At 45.4% G+C, this 21,587-nt stretch overlaps 2 protein-coding genes across 2 annotated transcripts in view; one reads left to right on the top strand and one right to left on the bottom strand.

The window, feature by feature from the left end:
* LOC127410453 (gamma-aminobutyric acid receptor subunit rho-1-like) overlaps nucleotides 1-2,359 on the bottom strand; it is a 31,085-nt gene extending 28,726 nt beyond the window's left edge. Inside the window, exon 1 of the mRNA XM_051645728.1 lies at nucleotides 2,215-2,359. Coding sequence (XP_051501688.1) covers nucleotides 2,215-2,359 — 145 coding nt within the window. The remainder of the gene's footprint in view (nucleotides 1-2,214) is intronic.
* Nucleotides 1-21,587, top strand: part of pcmt (protein-L-isoaspartate (D-aspartate) O-methyltransferase) — a 623,660-nt gene that overhangs the window by 161,191 nt on the left and 440,882 nt on the right. The gene's annotated exons all lie outside the window — the stretch shown is intronic.

Raw genomic sequence — 21,587 nt, 5'->3', positions numbered from 1 at the left:
ACTCCCTCCACCGGCTTGTCATCTTCCCACAGTGCATCCTGGTGCCATCACTTCCCCAGGTAAACGGTGCGCACTTACACGCACGTTCACGTGATGTAAAAGAAAACAGGATGCATTGGACCAGGCAACCTCCTTCCACTGCTCCAAGGTCCAGTTCAGATACTTGCGTGCCCATTGTAGGTGCTTTCGATGGTGAACAGGGGTCATCATGGGCACTCTGACTGGTCTGCGGCTACGCAGCTCCATACGCTGCAGGGTGCGATGCACTGTGTGTTGTGACACATTCCTCTCGAAACCATCATTAAAAATGTTTGTGACTTGTGCCACAGTAGACCTTCTGTTGGTTCGGACCAGATGGGATAGCCTTCGTTCCCCTTGCACATCGATGAGCCTCGGGTGCCCAACACCCTGTTGCCGGTTTGTGGTTTGTCCTTCCTCGGACCACTGTCAGTAGGTAATCACTACTGCTGACCGAGAGCACCCCACAATCCTTGTCGTTTCAGAGATGCTCTAACCCAGTCATCTGGCAATAAGAATTTGGTCTTTGTCAAAGTGGCTCAGGTCTTTACTCCTGCCCATTTCTCCTGCATTCAACACATTGACAACAAGAACTGATTGTTCACTTACCATCTAATCTACCCAGACCTTGATATGTGGTCTTGTTAGGAGTTGATCAACGTTATTCACTTCACCTGTGAGTGGTCATTATGTTTTGGCTCACTGGTGTATATACACTCACACACAAGGAGTTTGAGGGAGACCAGCTCGATTGTGTCATTTACAGTGTGTTATGGGAATGGGCGGTCACTGCAGAGCTCTTTTGACACACTTTGTTAACCGTGATTCACTGATTGGTGGATCTTTTCTCTTCAGGATCATGGGTAGTGTATTTAACATGGTTTTTAAAACAGAACTTTAGAGCTCACAGCAGGTCTGTCCTTAAAGGTTTACAAGTTATTGCTATTTGTCTATGGAAAAATGTGTAGGATTTTTAACTGTTGCACTTGATTAAATCCTATAGTCCCTCAATTTTTCTCACTACGACTTCCTGTTTCAATAGGATCAATAGAGCGAAACAGTGCCCGCCCACTTTTTCAGCTGTCTGGGTTCCGGAAGTATTTTCCCCATTCATTTCTTCCATAGACTTTTAATAAAATCCTTCATAAAAGGGTTGTGAGCCATGAACCAAACCAACCAGCTCCGAGGAGTATCACAACATCACAAACTTTGCTTTGAGACAAAAAAATTATTTGAAAATCTAACGTAAAGACATAGGTACAAGGCTGTGTCCTTACCGTCTTTCATGAGGGCACAGACTGCAATCCCATGAAGCATTGCTAATTATGTCATTGAATACAAAATGATGGGAATATATAAAACTATAAATTTGAGGTTGTTGTTTATGAGTATAGAAACAATTTATTTTACGTTTCTTGCAAAACATTACAATATGTACATTTAAATAAGTAGTTATGGGTGAAGGGAGACCGACTCAATTACATCATTCACAGTGCGTCATGGAAGCGAAGTTGATCCGAGGCACGTTTCGCAGGTTTCGTTGGCCACGGTTCTCTGATTGGTGGCTCTTTCTCTGTTGTACCATGGGTAATGTACAGTAGATGTTTACCATGAATTCCACTGTTAAATATGATTTTTAAGTTGAAAAAATGCAGACGCATGGCATATACCATCGATGAACAATCCCAGAGCTCACAGCAGATCTGTCTTTAAAGGTTTATAAGTTATCATTGAAAATCAATTCATCTATGGGATAAATAAATGGGATTTTTACTTCTGGAATCAGACTGTTGCGCTCTATAGTTCAACACAGGATAGAAAACCACTCATCAAGCCATTTCATGGGGTCTTAAACAAATGCTTCTGGTCTTAGTGTGCATGATTTATCAGTGGACGTTATTCCCCCCAAAAAAATGCTTCCATAATCTTTTATCAAAATGTAATCAAGGCGGTGTGGGCAGGGAAAATAACTATTAATCAACAATATAATAGCCCACTTTTCATTATCCAATCAAATCCCAATGGATAAAATCAAGTATCGCCCTACATTATTTAGTGCTGAATATTGTTTCACTCTGAAATATGTAATGTTATGGACGTTAAATGCATTATGAAAGCTGTTCCATGTTCATTTTAATCATCACTATGTGAAAGTTTGCAATAGTACTTTTATCATGTTGTGTTGTATAAACTCACAGCTCTCGATCTCCAGTGTGCAGGTCTGGGTGTCCAGGGGGAAGTGACTGAGATCCATACTGCACATCGCTGTGACCGTTACCCAGTTTAGTATGAAGTAAATAACAATTGTCACAAATACACAGATATAGAGTAGATGATGCATATGCAACGCATAGGGGCGTCAGGCACTCGGATGGCAAAATGTTCAAGGGAAATAATTTGGCAAATGTAGTAGGTCATCATGGTAGTCTCTTCAGGACAGTCTCATAAGCATGGCGTCACCATAGCAATGCTTTACTTGCACCGCGAATGTGTCACGTACATAATGGTCTCCCCTCAGTTTCCCCCAGTTTGGACGATTCATTTATAGGCTCAGCAATCTTCAAATATAATTGTGTGTTTAAATGCAATATATTTATTATACTCATATATTAGTTAGATTATTCTATAATAACAGTATTTTATATCTCCTACCTAACCCAACCCCATTCATAAACTTAACCACTGTCATGTGTATTTTGTTGATTCATGTCTTTTATTTTGAAATGTGTAGTTCCTGTTTCCCTTGTCATGTGATTCCTGTTTTCCCTCCATGTTCATGTGTCATGTTTTCTTTGGTTTATTGTTTAATTAGCTTGTTATGAGTTCTGTCTGTTCATTGGTTCTTGTTCTCCCATGTCTTGTATTTAAGCCCTCATGTTTGCCATTGTCCATGGTCAAGTATTGAACGTGATTGTAGATGTTTAAGTCAAACCATAGTCATGTTTTATGTTTCACGTTTGTAAATAAACTGCACTTGGGTTCTTTATCTTCACATCATCGTCTTCATCATTGCCAGCACAGCAGCAATGTTACAACCACTTATAAACAACATAAAACATGTGACATGTAAATTGAGTCACAAAAATGTTAGCTAAATTACACCATTATATTGATAATATTGAGCACCTAACCCAACCCTAGGTCTAAACCTAACCAGTTCTCAACAATATAAAAGATGTAACAAGCAGTTAAAATTAAAGTTACAGTAAATTATTCCAAAAAACAAATAAAAAGAAAAATATAAAAGAATTGCAAACAGCTGTCACACAATAGCGCTGTCTGGCTTAACTGAAAATCTTCCTCTTCATGAAGGCAATCACATCTCATTCAGAAATATACATCCAATCGGTCACAAAACACAAATGAGTGCGGGTCAGGATCTGACTGTTATGGCTGATAGGACTGCTGAACATGAATTAAATACTTAAATTTAGATCTGTTCCTCACACAAAGCAATCACACGACAGAGGATCTGGAATATAGCGAAAAAATAGAGGATTACTTGAAAACTCCCTTTGTGTTCTATGGCAAACAAAATTATTTTTTAAATCTGTTAAATTTGTAATGTATTCTTGGGTAATGTAATGCTCTAAAATGAGTTGAATATGGCAACTGCTATAGTGCGTTTCACATCTGGCTTGTTTGGATCATTTGTTTCAGAACCTGGTGCATTTTCTCTGATTCAAGAGTTTGCATATTCATATTATCCTTGAATATGATGAAAGTAAACAGATTTGCTTGCTACCCAAGATGGCTCGAGCTTGGAGACTCGACTCTGGTACTAAAACCCACTGATTAAAGTGAGGAAGGAGATGTGGTGGTGGAGGGATGCCGGAAGAATGGTTACAATGTTTACTCATGCGTCACGATTTACAGGATGAAGTAGCTCCTCCAGAGTCTTCGTTTAGACTCTGTTTGGAACGTTTATTGTGTCCAATGCGGCAGCGTTTTGCATAACTGCAAAAACAACAATCGAAATGTTCCCAATGAGAGGTGAGTTTTCTCAGTCATGACTTTTATTAAAAAAAATGTGGTCAGTTTTAAAACATTGCCTTGTCAAACTGAATTGAACCAAGCAGAAAATTCAACATTTTATCAGTTTTACTCCCTGTTTTATAACACATAATATAAACTACAGGTCTGAAAACGTCCTAAGCAAATAGTTTCGAACCTTGTTCCTGGAGGCCCCATAATACTGCACAGTGTGTGTGTCTCACTTTTCTGACTTCTGACAGAGTCTCTACTAACGAGGTGATGAGCTGAATTAGGTGTGTATGATTAGGGAGAAATCCAAAATGTGTAGTGTTGGAGGGCCCTCAGGAACAGGGTTGAGAAAAACTGCCCAAAGCCATTGCTGATGGTCCAGAATATGAAGTGTCTGGTCTTAAAATCAACCAAAGAGGACCCACGTCACATTCCACTTGATCTTACTCCAATGGCTACCGATACCTACCCACATCAAATTCAAAGCTTTGAATTTGGCCTTCAGGAAAGCTAACAGAAAAGCACCTCCATACTTCAACTCACTCCTCCAGGTCTGTGTCCCCTCTCACTCTCTGCAGCCAGTAGTGTTTTTTTTATCACAAACACTAACAAAGTTGGACTCACATTCTCTGCTCCTCTTTGGTGGTATGAGCTTCCAACCTCCACCCGATCTTTTGAGACCATCTCAACATTCAAGAAACAGCTGAAGACACATCTCTTCTATGAGTACTTAATTTCTGTACTACCCTAGCTACTCCTGGAACTTCACTGAATGATACCTCAGATAATGTAGCTCTTGAATGGAAATTACTTGTGATGTTCCTCATTTGTCAGTCACTTTGAATTAAAAAGTCTGCTAAATGACTAAATTGGGCATGTAAGTAGCTAATCATGGCGCCACTCAAAGCCACGCCCCGCCCCATTCCTTTCTTCCCGGAAGTGCATGGAGAGCTGACAAGTTCGCAGGAGGCACTTTTTACTGCCCGGTCCCGATCTTTTCAGCTTCCCTGCCCTCACTACCCTTGATGGTGGGGCGGCCAAGGGCTATTCGACAATCCCCCAGTGGATAAAGGCGCTCGCGGTGCACCTATGCCCGCAGAGCGCCGCCACCTGGCGTGGGTGCCCAAAGCCCCTGTCCAAGGCCTGTAGGTTTACGTCGTCTCTGACGGCCAAGGCCGACGGTGCCGCTGGACAAGCTGCCTCCGCCCTGCACGCCATGGCTCTCCTGCAAGTCCGCCAAGGCACTAAAGGAACTGCACGAGGGTAGTTCCACCCCGGGATTGATGCAGGAACTGCGCTCGGTGACCGACCTCGCTCTCCGAGCGACGGAGGTCATGGCGCGGTCTCTCGGGTGGACGATGGCCACACTAGTGGTCCAGGAGCACCACCTTTGGCTCAACCTGGTCAAGATGGGCGAGGCTGACAAGACACGATTCCTTGCTGCCCCCATTTCCAGGCGGGCCTATTTGGCGACACCATCGAGGACTTTGCCCAGCAGTTTTAAATGGTGGAGCAGTAGACGGATGCTAGCTGACATATCCTGCCCCGGCGTTGCTCAAGATCCCGCACCCCGTCTACTCATCGCCAAGGGCGTCCCCCTGCGGTGACTGCACCGGCTCCGCCGCAGCCCGCCCCTTCGGCCCGGCCCCGGCGTGGAGCCCACTGCAGGAAGCAGATGCCACCCGTCTCGCGGCCGCCCAGAACCCGTGAAAGGCTTCAAAGCCCCCTTGAGACGGGCGACCCAGGGACAATGAAACCCACTGCTCTGGAGCTGGTAAGCAGATCTCTCCATCTTTTTGTTACCTTTTGCATTTAATTGTGCTGCAAGCCCAAGTGGCTGCAGTACTCAAGAGCTCAGCAAGAGCGGTGTCCTTGTTCCCTGGGTCACGTATCCGGTGTGCACGACCGTCATCACGACCACCATCCACCACTCTATTTGGCAGGTTTGGCGCTCCAGCGGTGGTCTCCCGCCCCTGAGCACCCAGCTGTGGCACATATCCACCCCCGATGTTACAGTCTCCACGGGTCACGAGGACAGACCTCTTCCTGGGGTGGTCACAAGGAGCAAGGTAAGTGCTTCGATGTCCTTAGACTCAGCACGGCCACGACATGGTGTGGCACCTCGAGCTCCGCCCTGCCGCAAGGCCCCACCTGCCGGTACATCTGATGATGTTGTCCCTTTGGTCCCCCTTGTGCGGAACTTGGACGCATGGCTTGCACTTTCCAATCCATCACGAGGGCTGGTCCTGACCGTCCGACTCGGCTGCGCGATTCACTTCGCCGGGCGTCCGCCCAGGTTCAGCGGTGTCCACTTCACCTTGGTGAAGGACAAAAACGCTGCTACCTTGCGCGGAGATCGCTACCCTCCTATGGAAGGGCGTGATAAAACCTGTCCCTCCAGCCGAGATGAAGAAGGGGTTTTTCAGCCCCTACTTCATCGTACCGAAAAAAGGCGGTGGATTGCGGCCAATCTTGGACCTGTGACTTCTGAACTAGGCTTTACAGACTCCTGTTCAAGATGCTGATGCAAAAACGCATTCTGGCGAGCATCCGGCATCAAGATTGGTTTGCGGCGGTAGACCTGAAGGATGCGTACTTCCACGTCTCGATTCTTCCTCGACACAGACCCTTCCTGCGGTTTGCATCCGAGAGTCAGGCGAATCAGTACAAAGTCCTCCCTTTCGGCCTGTCCCTGTCTCCTCGCGTCTTTATGAAGGTCGCAGAGGCTGCCCTTGCCCCGTTAAGGGAGGTGGGCATTCGCATTCTCAACTATCTCGATGACTGGCTAATCCTAGCTCATTCTCGAGACATCTTGTGCGCACACTGAACCTGGTGCTCTCACACCTCAGCCGACTAGGGCTTCGGGTCAACTGGGAAAAGAGCAAGCTCCTCCCAGTTCAGAGCATCTCTTTTCTCTTTTCTCTTTCATCAGTCTCCTTGATGGCGCGCCTTACGAACGAGCGCGCCCAGTCGGTGCTGGCCTGTTTGAAGGCGTTCAAACAGAAAACAACGGTTCCACTGAAACTTTTTCAGAGGGTCCTGGGGCATCTGGCATCCTCGGCGGTGGCCACCCCGCTCGGGTTGATGCATATGAGGCTGCTTCAGCACTGGCTCCAGACTCGAGTCCCGAGATGGGCATGGCACCACGGGACACGTCGCGTGGTCATCATGCCGGTCTGTCACCATCTTTTCAGCCCTTGGACCGACCTCTCGTTTCTACGGGCAGGTGTTCCTCTAGAACTGGTCTCCAGGCGTGTCGTGGTCACGACAGACGCCTCCAAAACGGGCTGGGGCACTGTTTGCAATGGGCACGCAGCTGCCGGCCTCTGGACGAGTCCGCGACTGCATTGGCACATCAACTGCCTCAAGTTGTTGGCAATTCTGCCCACCCTGCGGAGGTTTCGGCCGTTGATCCAGGGCAAGCACGTGTTAGTTCAGACAGACAACACGACAACAGTAGCATATGTCAACCGCCAAGGCAGTCTGCGCTCTCATTGTATGTCACAACTCGCCCGCCGTCTCCTCCTCTGGAGTCGGCAGCACTTCAAGTCGCTGCAAGCCACTCACATCCCGGTTAACCTCAACACTACAGCGGACACGCTGTCACGACAGGTTACCCTCAGGGGAGAGTGGAGACTCCACCCTCAGGTGGTCCAGCTAATTTGGAGTCGATTTGACAGGCACAGGTGCACCTGTTCGCCTCCCAAGAATCCTCCCCACTGCCCGCTCTGGTACGGCCCTGACCGAGGCCCCCCTCGGCATAGATGCGCTGGCACACAGCTGGCCCCCTGGCATGCGCAAATATGCATTTCCCCCAGTGAGCCTGCTTGCACAGACCCTGTGCAAGGTCAGGGAGGACGAGGAGCAGGTCGTCCTGGTAGCACCCTACTGGCCCACCCAGATGTGGTGCTCAGACCTCACGCTCCTCGCGACAGCTCCCCCCTGGTGAATTCCCCTGAGGAAGGACCTTCTTTCTCAGGGACAGGGCACCATCTGGCACCCACGCCCAGACCTCTGGAATCTCCATGTCTGGCCCCTGGACGGGACATGGACCTGCGGTGGTAGACACGATCACTCAGGCTAGGGCCCCCTCTACGAGGCACCTGTATGCCTTTTAAGTGGCGTTCTTCCCGTCAGGAAGACCCCAAGAGATGGGCAGTCAGATCAGTGCTTTCCTTCCTACAGGAGAGGTTGGAAGGGAGGCTGTCCTCTTCCACCTTGAAGGTGTACGTTGCCACCATAGCAGCACACCATGACGCAGTCGACGGTAAGTCCTTAGGGAAGCACGACCTGATCATCAGGTTCCTAAGAGGCGCCAGGAGGCTGAATCTCTCCAGACCGCGCCTCGTTCCCTCATCGGACCTCTCTGTAGTTCTTCAAGGTCTACAGAGAGCCCCCTTTGAGCCTTTGCAGTCAGCCGAGCTTAAGGCACTCTCCTTGAAGACTGCCCTCCTGACTGTGCTCACTTCCATCAAGAGGGTAGGTGACCTGCAAGCGTTCTCTGTCAGCAAAATGTGCCTGGAGTTCGGTCCAGGTTACTCTCACCTGATCCTGAGACCCCGACTGGGCTATGTGCCCAAGGTTCCCACCACCCCTTTAGGGACCAGGTGGTGAACCTGCAAGCGCTGCCCCAGGAGGAGGCAGACCCAGCCCTGTCGTCGCTGTATCCGGTGCATGCTTTACGCATCTATTTGGATCGCACGCAGAGCTTTAGAATCTCTGAGCAGATCTTTGTCTGCTTTGGTGCACAGCGGAAAGAAAGCACTGTCCCCAAGCAGAGGATCGCCCACTGGCTCATTGATGCTATAATTATGGCATATGTCGCCTAGGACATGCCGCCCCCGGTAGTGCTGCAAGCCCATTCTACCAGGGGTGTAGCAGCTCCCTGGGCCCTGGCCAGGGGTGCCTCTCTAACAGACATTTGCAGAGCAGCGGGCTGGGCAACACCCAACACCTGTGTAAGGTTCTACAACCTCTGGGTGGAACCGGTTTCGTCCCAGGTAGTGGCACGCAATACAAGCGGATAAGCCCGGGATAGCTGGCCGGGTGTATCGCTTGCACATAGCATTTTCCACCTCCCTTGGAGCTGAAGACGTGTGCCATTAATTCCCAGTAGTGTTCACAAACTTTGTTCCCTGGTTGACTTCCTCCGAGCCCTGTGGCAGTCGAGTTTTTGGAGAGACTCACTGCCAGCCCAGTACACATGCTAACTAAGAGCCCTGTTCTGGGGTAGGTGCTCCGCATGCGGCGGTTCCCTGTAAGGCTAACCCCATGCGATTATATATCTTCCGCTAATTCGTTTCCCTGTTGGCAAACTGCGTCTTCCTTGGGCAGAGCCCCTCTGCCCCAGTCTCCATGTTTGTAGTAACTCCTCCCCCATTGGGCAGGATCTACCTTGAAGTCTCCCCACATGGTTTGAAAGACCATGTGATGTATTTTTCCACTTAAATATCCCCCCCCTCTCTTTGGGCGAGGTGTGGTCTTCGAGGTGTCTTCCTCTTGGGAGGGACACCCCCTGACTAGACCTGGCGGCCCAGTCGGATAATCCCCCTTCTTTTTTAGGGAGTGGAAAAAAAGAAGGGGAAAATAGGCCACGACTGGGTTAAGCCTGTCTCTATCTTTTGGGTAGTCGACTTGTCCCCAGAAAGGGCCGTTCGACACTCATAAATATGTTGGGGGAAGTTACGTGTCGACCTGGTGTTCTGGCTATGAGACACACAGTTGTCTGCCCACCACACACCACCAGTTCACGTAACACAGTTCAGCCAATTGTGGCGTTTCGTATAGGGACCCCTAGTGTCACTACATCGACACAACGTCGAGTGAGTGACAGATAGGGAACGTCATGGTTACTTGTGTAACCTCCGTTCCCTGATGGAAGGAATGAGATGTTGTGTCCCTCCTGCCACAACGCTGAACTACCCGCTGAAATGGCCGGACCTTATATCAGCTCCTCAGCATAAAACCTGAATGAGTGGTTGCATACCAGCTCCTTTTATACCCGTATGTCCGGGGGAGTGGCATGCAAATAACACTCGCCAATTTTCATTGGCCTTTTATCAAAGACCAGAGGTGTCTCGGGCTCCCAAGAGTGACCCCTAGTGTCACTACATTGACACAACGTCGAGTGAGTGACAGATAGGGAACATGCAGTGCAGAACTTGGGGAATTGATTGGATTGGAAAAAATGGGTGTTACATCACATAAGCACCAGACCTGAATGCAAGATTGCTAAAACAAAGCCTAAATAGCTATCTGGCTATTGGGTAACATTATCTAATAGCCCATATGGCCTAAGTGACATCTGTTGGAATAGAAAGTAGTTTCAGAGAAGCACTTTATTGAGGTCACGTGACGCTATGCAAGAAGCAGACGTGTGAGCGACGAGCTCTGCGCACTTTACTACATTTTCAATTATTTTCATGTTATAATCTGGCGAATTTGATACACCCAGTTACACAGTTGCTCTTTGATGCAAAACATGGCAAAAAAGTCAAAATCCTCGGGCTCTGGAGACAAGCCCTGACAGACCTACAGACCTGGGAATCAATTTGGATGCCGCGGCGGGAGAGGTGATCCAGCGTCAGTTGTCCAACATGTCGGTGATGTTGATGAAGGTTCTTGCTGACTTGGAGGATCTCGCTGTAATACGTCGATCGATTACGGAGATGGAAATAAAATTCTCTGAGTTAGTCACAAGAGTGACTGGTGTTGAGAGACAAATCGATTTTCTGGAATCTTCGGAGAGGGAATTAACCGCTAATCCGCCCACGACCAAAGTTGATTTGGAACATCTCCTTGAAAAGCTTGAAGATCTTGAGAATAGAAGCCGCAGGAATAACGTTCGAATTGTTGGAATTCCTGAGCATGAGGAGGGCAGAGATATGGAGAAATTCCTAGACGAGTTTTTCCCGAATCTGCTCTACATAACAGGCTATAAACTTGGAAATCGAGCGAGCTCACAGAGTCCCAGCTCACAGATTTGCTGAGGGAGACAGGCACCAATCAATTCTGGCCAGATTTCTGAGATCATCCGATAAAGATCTTGTGTTGCGCCAGGCGAGGAGCAAAGGGAAGCTTTCTTGGAAGAACCATAATATTTTCTTGTTCCTGGACTTTGCGAACTCGACAAGAGAGAAACGCGATCGGTTCAAGGAATGTAAGAAACTCTTACATCAGAAAAAGATCTCGTTTGCTCTGATGTTCCCGGCCAAACTGAGAATAGAAATGAAGGACGGTCGCAAAGTATTTACATGTCCAAATCTGGCAATGTTTTTTATAGAATCAATGACTGAGTAAACCGTTGGATGTTTCTCATGTGAGTGGGTCAACTCGCTGTACTTACACTTGAGGAAGCTGGACGACATTATGGGTTTTTTGCGTTGGCTCCGCCGAGCGGCTGGAGCTTGTTTTGTGAATAACACTTTTCCTTAAAGAAACTTTTGCATTGAATATCTACATGCTCACACAAGGGATGTCTATTATAAAGCTGACGGATTGTGTAAGTCATGGTATATATGTTTATACGGCCTCCGAGTGAATTGACTCGACCGTCCGGGGAACCGGGATGCCGGTTTTGTTTCTTTTTGTGTTGGTTCCGCCTAGCGGCTGGAGCTTGTTCTATTGAATAACACTCCTTTGGAACAGCTGTGGATTAATCTGTTCATTCTCCGTCCTTATTCCTCCTGCTGGCTGTAGTTTGTTTTTAGTTTTTTTACCGGACATTGGAAAGATTATGTCATCCGTTGAACTCCTAACAGCTGGCTCACGGAACATTTGTTTGTTTGTCCGAGGAATCTGATCGGTTTTATATCAGCTGGAATTTGTTTTGTGGAGGATAACACCTTTGAGACAGTTCTGTGGATGAATCTACACATTCTTTGTTCGTTCTTCCTATTGACTGAGTTTGTTTGGCAGAGTATTTTCTGTTAAGTAATTTTGCTTCACAGATTTGTGAGGCAAAATTTAGCAATCCGATGGCAAAGTTGTCATGGGGACTTGTGGGCGTTCATGGACCTTTTGAGTTTAGAGGGATTGTCTTTCATGCGCGGGGTTAATGTGCACGTTTTTCTTTTTTCTGTTTCTTTTGTTCAGGGAGATATTCGAGGTTTGATTGTTTCACTAATGGGGAATGTGGTCTGTATAATTTTGTTTTTGACACACAATTTATTTTTTCTACTATATCAAAATGTCAAATGTTAATATGAGTGTACTATCTCTCTCCACATGGAATGTGAATGGGTTGGGGCACCCCATAAAAAGAAGGAAGGTTATTTATTTTCTTAAACGAAAGAAATATGATATAGTGTTTCTTCAAGAAACACATCTCTCCCCGCAGGAAGCTGAAAAATTTGGGAAGATATGGGGTGGACATGTTTTCTTTAGTGCTGGCTCAAGTAAGAGCAAGGGAGTTATTATATTGGTAAATAAACATCTACAATTCAAATGTCTCAAACAGACTAAAGATAAATTAGGAAGAGTCATTATTGTTTTAGCTGAAATTCAAGGGCAAAGTCTGATTTTGGCTAATATTTACGCACCTATTGTTGATGATCAGGACTTTTTTATAGATCTTGAAGGGATGTTGAAAGCCGCTGGCACCCCTCATGATATAATATTGGGAGGAGTCTTTAATCTTTTGATGGATTCAGTCCTTGATCACAGTGAAGCAAAAGTGTATAAGCCCCCTAGAGCAACATTGACACTTCACAGGATGTGTAAAAATCTTGGTCTTGCAGATCTCTGGCGACTTCTGAACGCATCTGGTAGGGGCTATACATTTTTTTCATCAGTCCATAAGATTTATTCTAGAATTGATTTTTTTTTATATTTAAATCCCTTGTTTCATCTGTTGTTGACTGCTCAATTTTAAACATCTTAGTCTCAGATCACACCCTGGTGAGTTTAGAGATGTTGCCACATACAGAGAAAAAGAAATCATATAGTTGGTGCTTTAATGTATCCCTATTGCAAAATCCTGATTTCCAACAAATGTTAAAGACTGAAATCAGTGTTTATATGGAGAGCAACTGGTCCTCAGTATCCTCTGTGGGCGTGGCTTGGGAGGCACTTAAGGCAGTTCTTAGGGGTTGGATCATACAATATGCCTCATTCACCAAAAAATCCAAAGCACGTGAACTCGTGGAGTTGGAAGGGAATACTAAAAGTGCTGAGTCAGAGCTGAAGTGCCGAATGTCATCTGATGGCCTCAGAGAATTGACCCAATTGAAATACAGATATAATACTATTTTGTCATAGAAAGTGGAGTTTTGGTTGTTCAGGACAAGACAGTCAGGGGACAAAGCAGGAAAGCTTTTAGCTAGACATATAAAGCAGAGAGAGTCTTTTTCTACCATGCCCTCAGTGAAATCTGCTGGTGGTGAAATATTTACCTTGGCCATTGATATTAATAATACTTTTAAAGAATTCTACTTTGATCTCTATAGTTCCACGTCTTTGTCTACTGATGAAGATATTAGAAACTTTGTGGAACCATTAGATCTCCCTAAACTGACGACTGAGCAAAAAAATTCTCTTGATTCTGAAATAACCTTGGAGGAGCTTGGCAAGGTTATTAAGGCCTTGTCTTCAGGCAAAGCTCCGGAGCCAGACAGTTTTGCTGCTGAATTTTTTAGATCTTATGCTACAGAACTGGCTCCAATTTTGCTAGAAGTTTATACTGAATCATTAAAGAATGGAAAGCTTCCACCAACCATGACACAAGCCCGGATCAGTCTGATTCTTAAAAAGGACAAAGATCCAAGTGATTGTAAAAGTTACCATCCAATTTCCCTGATCCAGTTAGATGTAAAAATTTTGTCAAAAATTCTGGCTAACCGATTAAGTAAAGTTATAACATCTCTTATACATATAGATCAGGTGGGGTTTATTTGGGGTCGCAGCTCTTCTGATAACATTAGGCGTCTCATCAATATCATGTGGTCAGTAGCAAATGATCAGACTCTGGTCACTGCCATCTCACTTGACGCTGAAAAGGTGTTTGATATGGTGGAATGGGATTATCTTTTTAAGATTTTGGAAATATACGGGTTCGGGAACACTTTTATTGGATTAAGTTACTTTATAGACACCCAGTAGCGGCGGTACAAACAAATTGATTAATTTCAGATTATTTTACTCTGGATAGGGGCACCCAGGGTTGCCCTCTTTCCCCATTATTGTTCTGTCATGCCCTGGAACCATTAGCAGCCACGATAAGAAGGGAAGATGATTTTCCAGGGGTGGTGGCGGGAGGTATGGCACATAAGCTTTTGCTTCACACTGATGATATTTTATTATTTGTCTCCGACTCCGTTAGATCTATGCCTTGCCTCCACAGAATTATTAATTCCTTTTCTAAGTTCTCAGGATGCAGAGTCAGTTGGTCTAAATCCGAAGCTTTGGCTCTGACAGCGAACTGCCCAGTAATGGCTTTCCAGCCGGGTGCCTTCCAGTGGCCCAAATAGGGCATTAAATATTTGGGCATTTTATTCCCAGCAAATTTGTCTGATTTATTTAGAGTTAATTTTGACAGCTTAATAGAAAGGTTTTCGAGCGATGTGGGCAGGTGGGCTTCATTACATTTATCTATGATTGGGAAGGTTAATGTTATTCAAATGAATTATATTCCAAAATTTAACTACCTGCTACAAACTCTCCCTGTAGATGTCCCCCTCTCTTATTTCAAGCAATTTGATAGCATAGTGAAGTCCTTCATTTGGAATGGTAAGCGTCCTAGATTACATTTTAATAAGTTTCATAGGCTGATTGACAAAGGTGGGCTAGGACTCCCCAAGATTTTGTTTTATTATTATGCATTCGGTCTCAGACATTTGGCTCATTAGTCGCTTCCACCTGAGAGAGCCCCTCCATGGTTTTGTATTGAACTGGAAGTTGTTGCCCCAATTTCGCCATTGCAAAGCTGTAATGTGTATTGTGTTGATTCATGTCTTTTATTTTGAAATGTTTAGTTCCTGTTTCCCTTGTCATGTGATTTCAGTTTTCCCTCCATGTTCATGTGTCATGTTTTCATTGGTTTATTGTTTAATTATCTTGTTAGATTTCTGTCTGTTCATTGGTTCTTGTTTTCCCATGTTTTGTATTTAAACACTCATGTTTGCCATTGTCCTTTGTCAAGTATTGAATGTGAGTGTAGATGTTTATGTCAGGCCACGTTTATGTCAAGCCAAGTTTATATCAAGTCAGGTTTTTGTCAAGTTCTTGTTTATGTTTATGTTTATGTTTAGTTCACGTGTGTAGTTAGGGTTTTGGATTTCACGTACTTTGTAAATAAACTGCACTTGGGTTCTTCATCTTCACGTCTTCGTCATTGCCATCATTGTCAGCAGCCAACATCGTTACGGAATACTTAACCCAACCATGAACCCAGCAGTTCGGCTTCTGCGCCTACGTCAGGGGAATCGTCCTCTGGAGGACTATGTGGAGGACTTTTGCGATCTGGCCATCCAGGTGGACTTTAATGAGGTTGCACTCAAAGACTGTTTCCGGTTTGGACTGAGTGAGCCAATCTCCATTTTGATGTCAGGCGGTAAGAGTACCCTTACCCTCGCTCAGTATATTGACCTCGCCCTGCAGATCATAGGTTCCCTGTTCACTGTGGGGGAGGCGGATGCCGAGCCAGAGGTCCACGACATGGCCGCCGCCGAGCCAGAGGTCCACGACATGGCCGCCGCCGAGCCAGAGTTCCACTACATGGCCACCGCCGAGCCAGAGGTCCACGTCATGGCCGCCAATCCAGAGTTTCTAGTCATGGTCGCTGAGCTAGCGCCATCTTTTGCTCCATGCCACGTCACAGCAACGCCTCAGCCTGCTCCATGCCACATCACAGCAACGCCTCAGCCTGCTCCATGCCACGTCACAGGCACGCCTCAGCCTGCTCCATGCCACGTCACAGGCACGCCTCAGCCTGCTCCATGCCACGTCACAGCAACGCCTCAGCCTGCTCCATGCCACGTCACAGCAACGCCTCAGCCTGCTCCATGCCACGTCACAGCAACGCCTCAGCCTGCTCCATGCCACATCACAGCAACGCCACAGCCTACTCCATGCCACGTCACAGCAACACCTCAGCCTGCTCCATGCCACGTCACAGCAATGCCTCAGCCTGCTCCATGCCATGTCACAGCCACACCTGAGCAGTGGGACCTGGAGATGGTTCCCACCCTTATACCCACCCTTCGTTCTCCTGAGCAGGCAAGGGGAACTTTCGGCCCTCCGACCCCGCCTGGACCCTCCGAGCCCTGGACTTCGCCTTGACCTGTCAGTCCCTCAACATTGCCTCAGCTCTGCGTTCCCTCGGCTCCACTGCGGTCCTTCAGCCTGTCGGCTTTGCCAGGGTCCCTCGTCCCTCCGGCTCCTCCTTGGTCTGTTGGTCACCTGGCTCTGCTTTGGCTCTCCAATCCTCTGGCTGTGCCTCGTCCCTCTGATCTGTCAGCTCCACCAGGGACCTCCTTCCCTACGGCTCCACCTTGGTCCTCAGTCCCACTGGCTCCGCCTCAGTCTTCCGATCCCCCAGCTCCGCCTTGCTCCTCCGAGCCTCCAGCACCGCCTTGGTCCTCCCTGCCATCGGCTCCACCTTGGCCCTTTGAGTCTTCCAAGTTCCATGGCTCCGCCCCTCAAGCCTCTCACGGCTCCGCCTTCCATGGCTCTGCCCCTCGAGCCTCTCATGGCTCCACCCTCCACGGACTCTGCCACGCCCCATGCCTCAAGACACCCCCCCCCCCCCCCGCTCTCTACAGAACTTCGAATTTATGTCATGTTTTACGTGTTTTGTTTATGTGTTGGGGTGTCGGGAGCCACCCCTTAGTGGGGGGGATATGTCATGTGTATTGTGCTGATTCATGTCTTTTATTTTGAAATGTTTAGTTCCTGTTTCCCTTGTCATGTGATTTCTGTTTTCCCTCCATGTTCATGTGTCATGTTTTCATTGGTTTATTGTTTAATTATCTTGTTAGATTTCTGTCTGTTCATTGGTTCTTGTTTTCCCATGTTTTGTATTTAAGCCCTCATGTTTGCCATTGTCCTTTGTCAAGTATTGAACGTGAGTGTAGATGTTTATGTCAGGCCACGTTTATGTCAAGCCAAGTTTATATCAAGTCAAGTTTTTGTCAAGTTCTTGTTTATGTTTAGTTCACGTGTGTAGTTAGGGTTTTGGATTTCACATACTTTGTAAATAAACTGCACTTGGGTTCTTCATCTTCACGTCTTCGTCATTGCCATCATTGTCAGCAGCCAACATCGTTACAAAAGCCTTTCTATCAAACTAATCGGAGAAGTTAAGTTACACCCCGTTTTCTCGCATTTTCACTCGGTATGGACAAAAGTGTCCAGAGTGTTTAATTTGGGCATTTATTTAAATGTTGCCGCGATCATATGGCTGAACCCTAAATTATGTATTAATAAATCCCCTTTCTGCTGGTCAGAGTGGATTTTGAGGGGGGTTACTACACTCTGTGACCTACATGAGAGTGGATTGTTGAGATCCTTTGAGAATTTGGTTCAACATTTTGAGATTCCCAGATCTCAGTTCTATAGGTATTTACTGCTGCGCCACCTGCTCTTAACTGTTTTTGGGAGTAGCACACACCCCCCTAAAGCGGCAGATACTCTGTGGGGCGCCTAATGGGGCAGTCATCGATGAGAGGGATAGGCACATAAAAAATTGGGTTCTGATCAGTGTTATGATTGGTAGGCAGGTTATTTTAAGGGATGGAAGTCGGATGGATCGCCCTCATTTCCAGAGTGGTTTGCGGAGGTGGGGAGGGTGGCAGCTTTCGAGGAGGTGTCAAGTAGAAGGCTGGGGTTTTGGGATTTGTTTGATAGGAAATCGGGCAATTGTTTAGCGTTTTTGGGGGACTCTCGTGGAGAGGCTGTGGAGAGAGAAGTTTCGTTTTAATTATGTTTGATTATTATATTTTCTTTTTGGTTTTCTTTTGTGTGTGTGTGTGTGTGTGTGTGTGTGTGTGTATTTTTATATGTGACCACAGGGGTGTTCGTTGGGGGTCAGGGTGGGGTTGGTGATTGGGGAGGGAAGGGGTAATAGTGAGGGTTAAATATTAAATGTTGATTCAACGTATATATGTTGTATTCTTCTTTGTTATATATCTACGAATCAATAAAAAATGTTAATTGAAAAACATTATCTTTAGTGATCTCTGACTGGTGAAGCTGGACATCATTAGTGCCGACATGAAAAACGGTTTTAGAAAATCTATGTTTAGAATTAGCCAGCACTTGTAAATTTGATCTGATGTCAGATGCTCAAGCCCCAGAAATGCATTTAAAAATGGTGGCTGGAGTCTCTTTTTCCACGTTCCTTACAATAGAATCACCAATTATTAAGGCTCTTTCAACATGATTCTCATTGGATGCATTACTGAGTGGGGAGAATCAATTGGAAACCCTAACAGGAACAGGAGAGTGGTGTTGCTTTGCTGAGCGAGTATGCCACCGAGACGTCGCCCAAACACCCTGCTGAAGGGGCTCTACAGCCGGAACCAAAGTGTGTGTGTTGCTCGCTGTACTACCCGCATCCGAAACAGTATCTAACGGCTTCTCTTTCTTACTGACCTCCACTAGCATTTGAATGTGTGTCTTAAACTCATTAATCTTCTCTGTCAGCCTGAATAAACACTTACATTTATCACATGTGTATCCCTCACTGCTGACGGAAGAAGCTATAGTAAACATGTGGCATGCAATGCAGCAAGAAATAACATGAGCAGGTGCCATGACTTACCACAATTGTTTGTTGTTGTTGTGGTTGTTCTTGAGCGGCGAGGGTTTGAGGTCAATGTGGTTTTCAGTTTCAGATGCCATTGTAGAAATTTAGTATTCACAGTCAGCCATGATTACTTTAATCAATGAGTGAAAGTGTCAAATAACAGGATGGTTACTGAGATTATGTGAGTAGATTTCGGCTGGTCATGTGATTCTATCATGGCAGCCCCCATGTGCGGACCCTCTCCATGTAGAATAAGCTTTTATAAGGTTACTGATATGACTGAAATGTTATTTTATCATAAGTTTTTCATAATTTTGGTCACATTTTAGCTTTTTAAAAATGCACAAATTCCATGTATTCCATAATTAAATATGTCTTGAAGTAGCATATATTATATTGCAAACATATGTTTTATTCAATGTTATTTGTTTACATGCATAATTTTAAGTATTTGCATTGATATGGAGAACAAGAGCTAAATCAATTCTGTCTCTTTGTAGAATTTACAGTTTGTATAGACATTAGTGAAGATAAGTGAATGGTCATGGCACTGAGCCACAGTGTCATAATCTTGTCTGAGCTTATGTAACGCTGATTGCCTGTGATGTCATCAAATCCTGCATGCATCTGAGTCTGAGTTTACTAAGGCCTTGTTCAGACTGCCACTAAAAATCCTATTTTTTGTATATCCAGATTGTATCCAGATGAGTTTTTGATAGTCTGGAGAGCAAAAAACCACATGAAATCTGATTTTTCCGAATCTGATTTAAACCACAGGTGGTTTCAAATGCGACTGAAATGCGTCTCAGTCTGGACGTTCTGGCTGCTCAAACTGGATTTCAAATGGTCTTTTGCGTCACTCTTAACGCGACACACAACGATGACATAAAAAATCGGTGACTGCAGCACGGAACATCACAATATTTACCAGTCTCCTGGTAAAGTTCTGCACCGCGACTGGACAGGGCGCTTATTTGGAGAGCGAGATGATGCACCTCCATTTTTCCCGCATCTGTTTTGAAAGCATCGTCACGTGGGTATGCATACGTCATTACCAAAGCAACCCATGAAGATAGGTTGGTTATGTCTGAATGCGCAAATCTGATTTGATCACTTGCAATTAATAGTACGGACAGTCAGCCTGAAATGATCTGATTTGAAAAAAAATCTGATTTGCCTGCAGTCTGAACATAGCCTAAGATCCTCTGTTTGGCATCCATCATTAATGCAATAATGATAATCAAAGCTCGGCCATTAGCCATGTGCCACAAATCGAGCTAATCAAATAATGCTCAGAGCAAGAAGATGTCAATGAATCACTGAAATCTGATAAGTCATGTATTTATTTATTTATTGCTTTTAGGGTGTTTTCACACTTGGTTCAAATGCTTTGTCAAAACCCGAGTCCAATTTGTCTCCCTTGGGTCCACACAGTGGCACAATTACAACGTGAGTATCGTTGCACATAGCGGCAGCTGTTTACTACTGGGTTATTGAAGTATTTGTCTCTTTGGATTTACCACTAAAACTTACACTCACAGAACAGCACTTGCATTTGTCTGCTGCGGATGCATTGCAAGAGATGCAAAGAATTTGCTGAAGGCATATTTTTGGAGACAAGCAGCTATGAGAAATGCATTATAGTAAGTGTGACAATGTGGTTCAATTTTCTATGTTATTTTACCTCCGAAGCCAGGCCTCATGGTGAAGTCATGATCGTCCAACATGAGGAGTTGTTCTGATTTAGTGATGGGGGCTTTTGTGACATCTAGGCTTCTCATCAGTATGGTGCTGTTAGACAGAGAAACAAACATGAAAAGAGAAGTTACACAAATGTGAAAATGTAGTTCCAAAGCTAACAGAACATTTCTGAGCTAAATTATTTGAACTAAATTACTGCAAAGTATTTTCAGTAAATAAATAATTTATTACAAATCAATTCTTTATTATAATTATTACAAATAATAAAAATATATAATTATGTTAGAACTGGTAGTAGCAGGGACTAAAAACGGTTCAAGGAATGAAAACCGAAAACGTTTATCATTGTTAATTTATTAATTTAAAATATTACAAGTAAAATGTCTTCACTGAATTATTGTTAGATATGATGCATTAATACAGATATGATGCAGCCAGGTTTTGACAGAGAATCAGATCTGTTATTAAAATGAAATTATCCATAAAGTTGTTTTTTATTTTTTATTTAGGCCTTACTTTGTGATAATGTTTATTTCATATGGCTTATGACAGATAAAGAGCCAAGAGCAATGAGTGTGTGCTCCTTTCAATTCCCTATCTGTCACTCACTTGACGTTGTTTCAGATTTTCTCTTTGGAGCTGAACGATCATGCTCATTGAGCTGAATTTCTACTGTTCATTCACCTCTGCTGGATCTGATGGCGCATTTTAGCGGCTTCTCCCTCCTCTGCTCTGGTGCACTGCAGAGAACGCCCCTGGGTGCTTCGGCAGAAAAAAGAGAGTATATTTTCTGAAAGAGTTTAATTCTCTAAAAGAGTATATTTCTCTAAAAGAGCGGCACACACGGAACGTCTTTTTAAAGACGCATCATTTTAAAGATGCCTTTCCGATTGTGTGTTATTCCTGGTTGCGGTCGTTATCTCTCAACTTCGGATGGTCATGATCGCTGTCTTTTGTGTCTGGGCACGACCCACATGGAGGCAGCATTTGTGGATGGTTCATGTTCTCACTGCGAGAATATGACCATGGCAACGTTGCAGTCACGGCTTGCTTTCATAAGAAAGCTGGGTATCCCCCCGCAGACCTCCCATTCCCCAGCACGCTCGTCTGCCCCAGTCGGGCTTCCGGATGAGTCCGCTGA

Source organism: Myxocyprinus asiaticus, chromosome 19 (genome assembly GCF_019703515.2).
Source record: "Myxocyprinus asiaticus isolate MX2 ecotype Aquarium Trade chromosome 19, UBuf_Myxa_2, whole genome shotgun sequence".
Lineage (NCBI taxonomy): Eukaryota > Metazoa > Chordata > Actinopteri > Cypriniformes > Catostomidae > Myxocyprinus > Myxocyprinus asiaticus.
The sequence above is the reverse complement of the archived record's forward strand: the minus strand, read 5'-3'. Positions and strand labels throughout refer to the sequence as shown.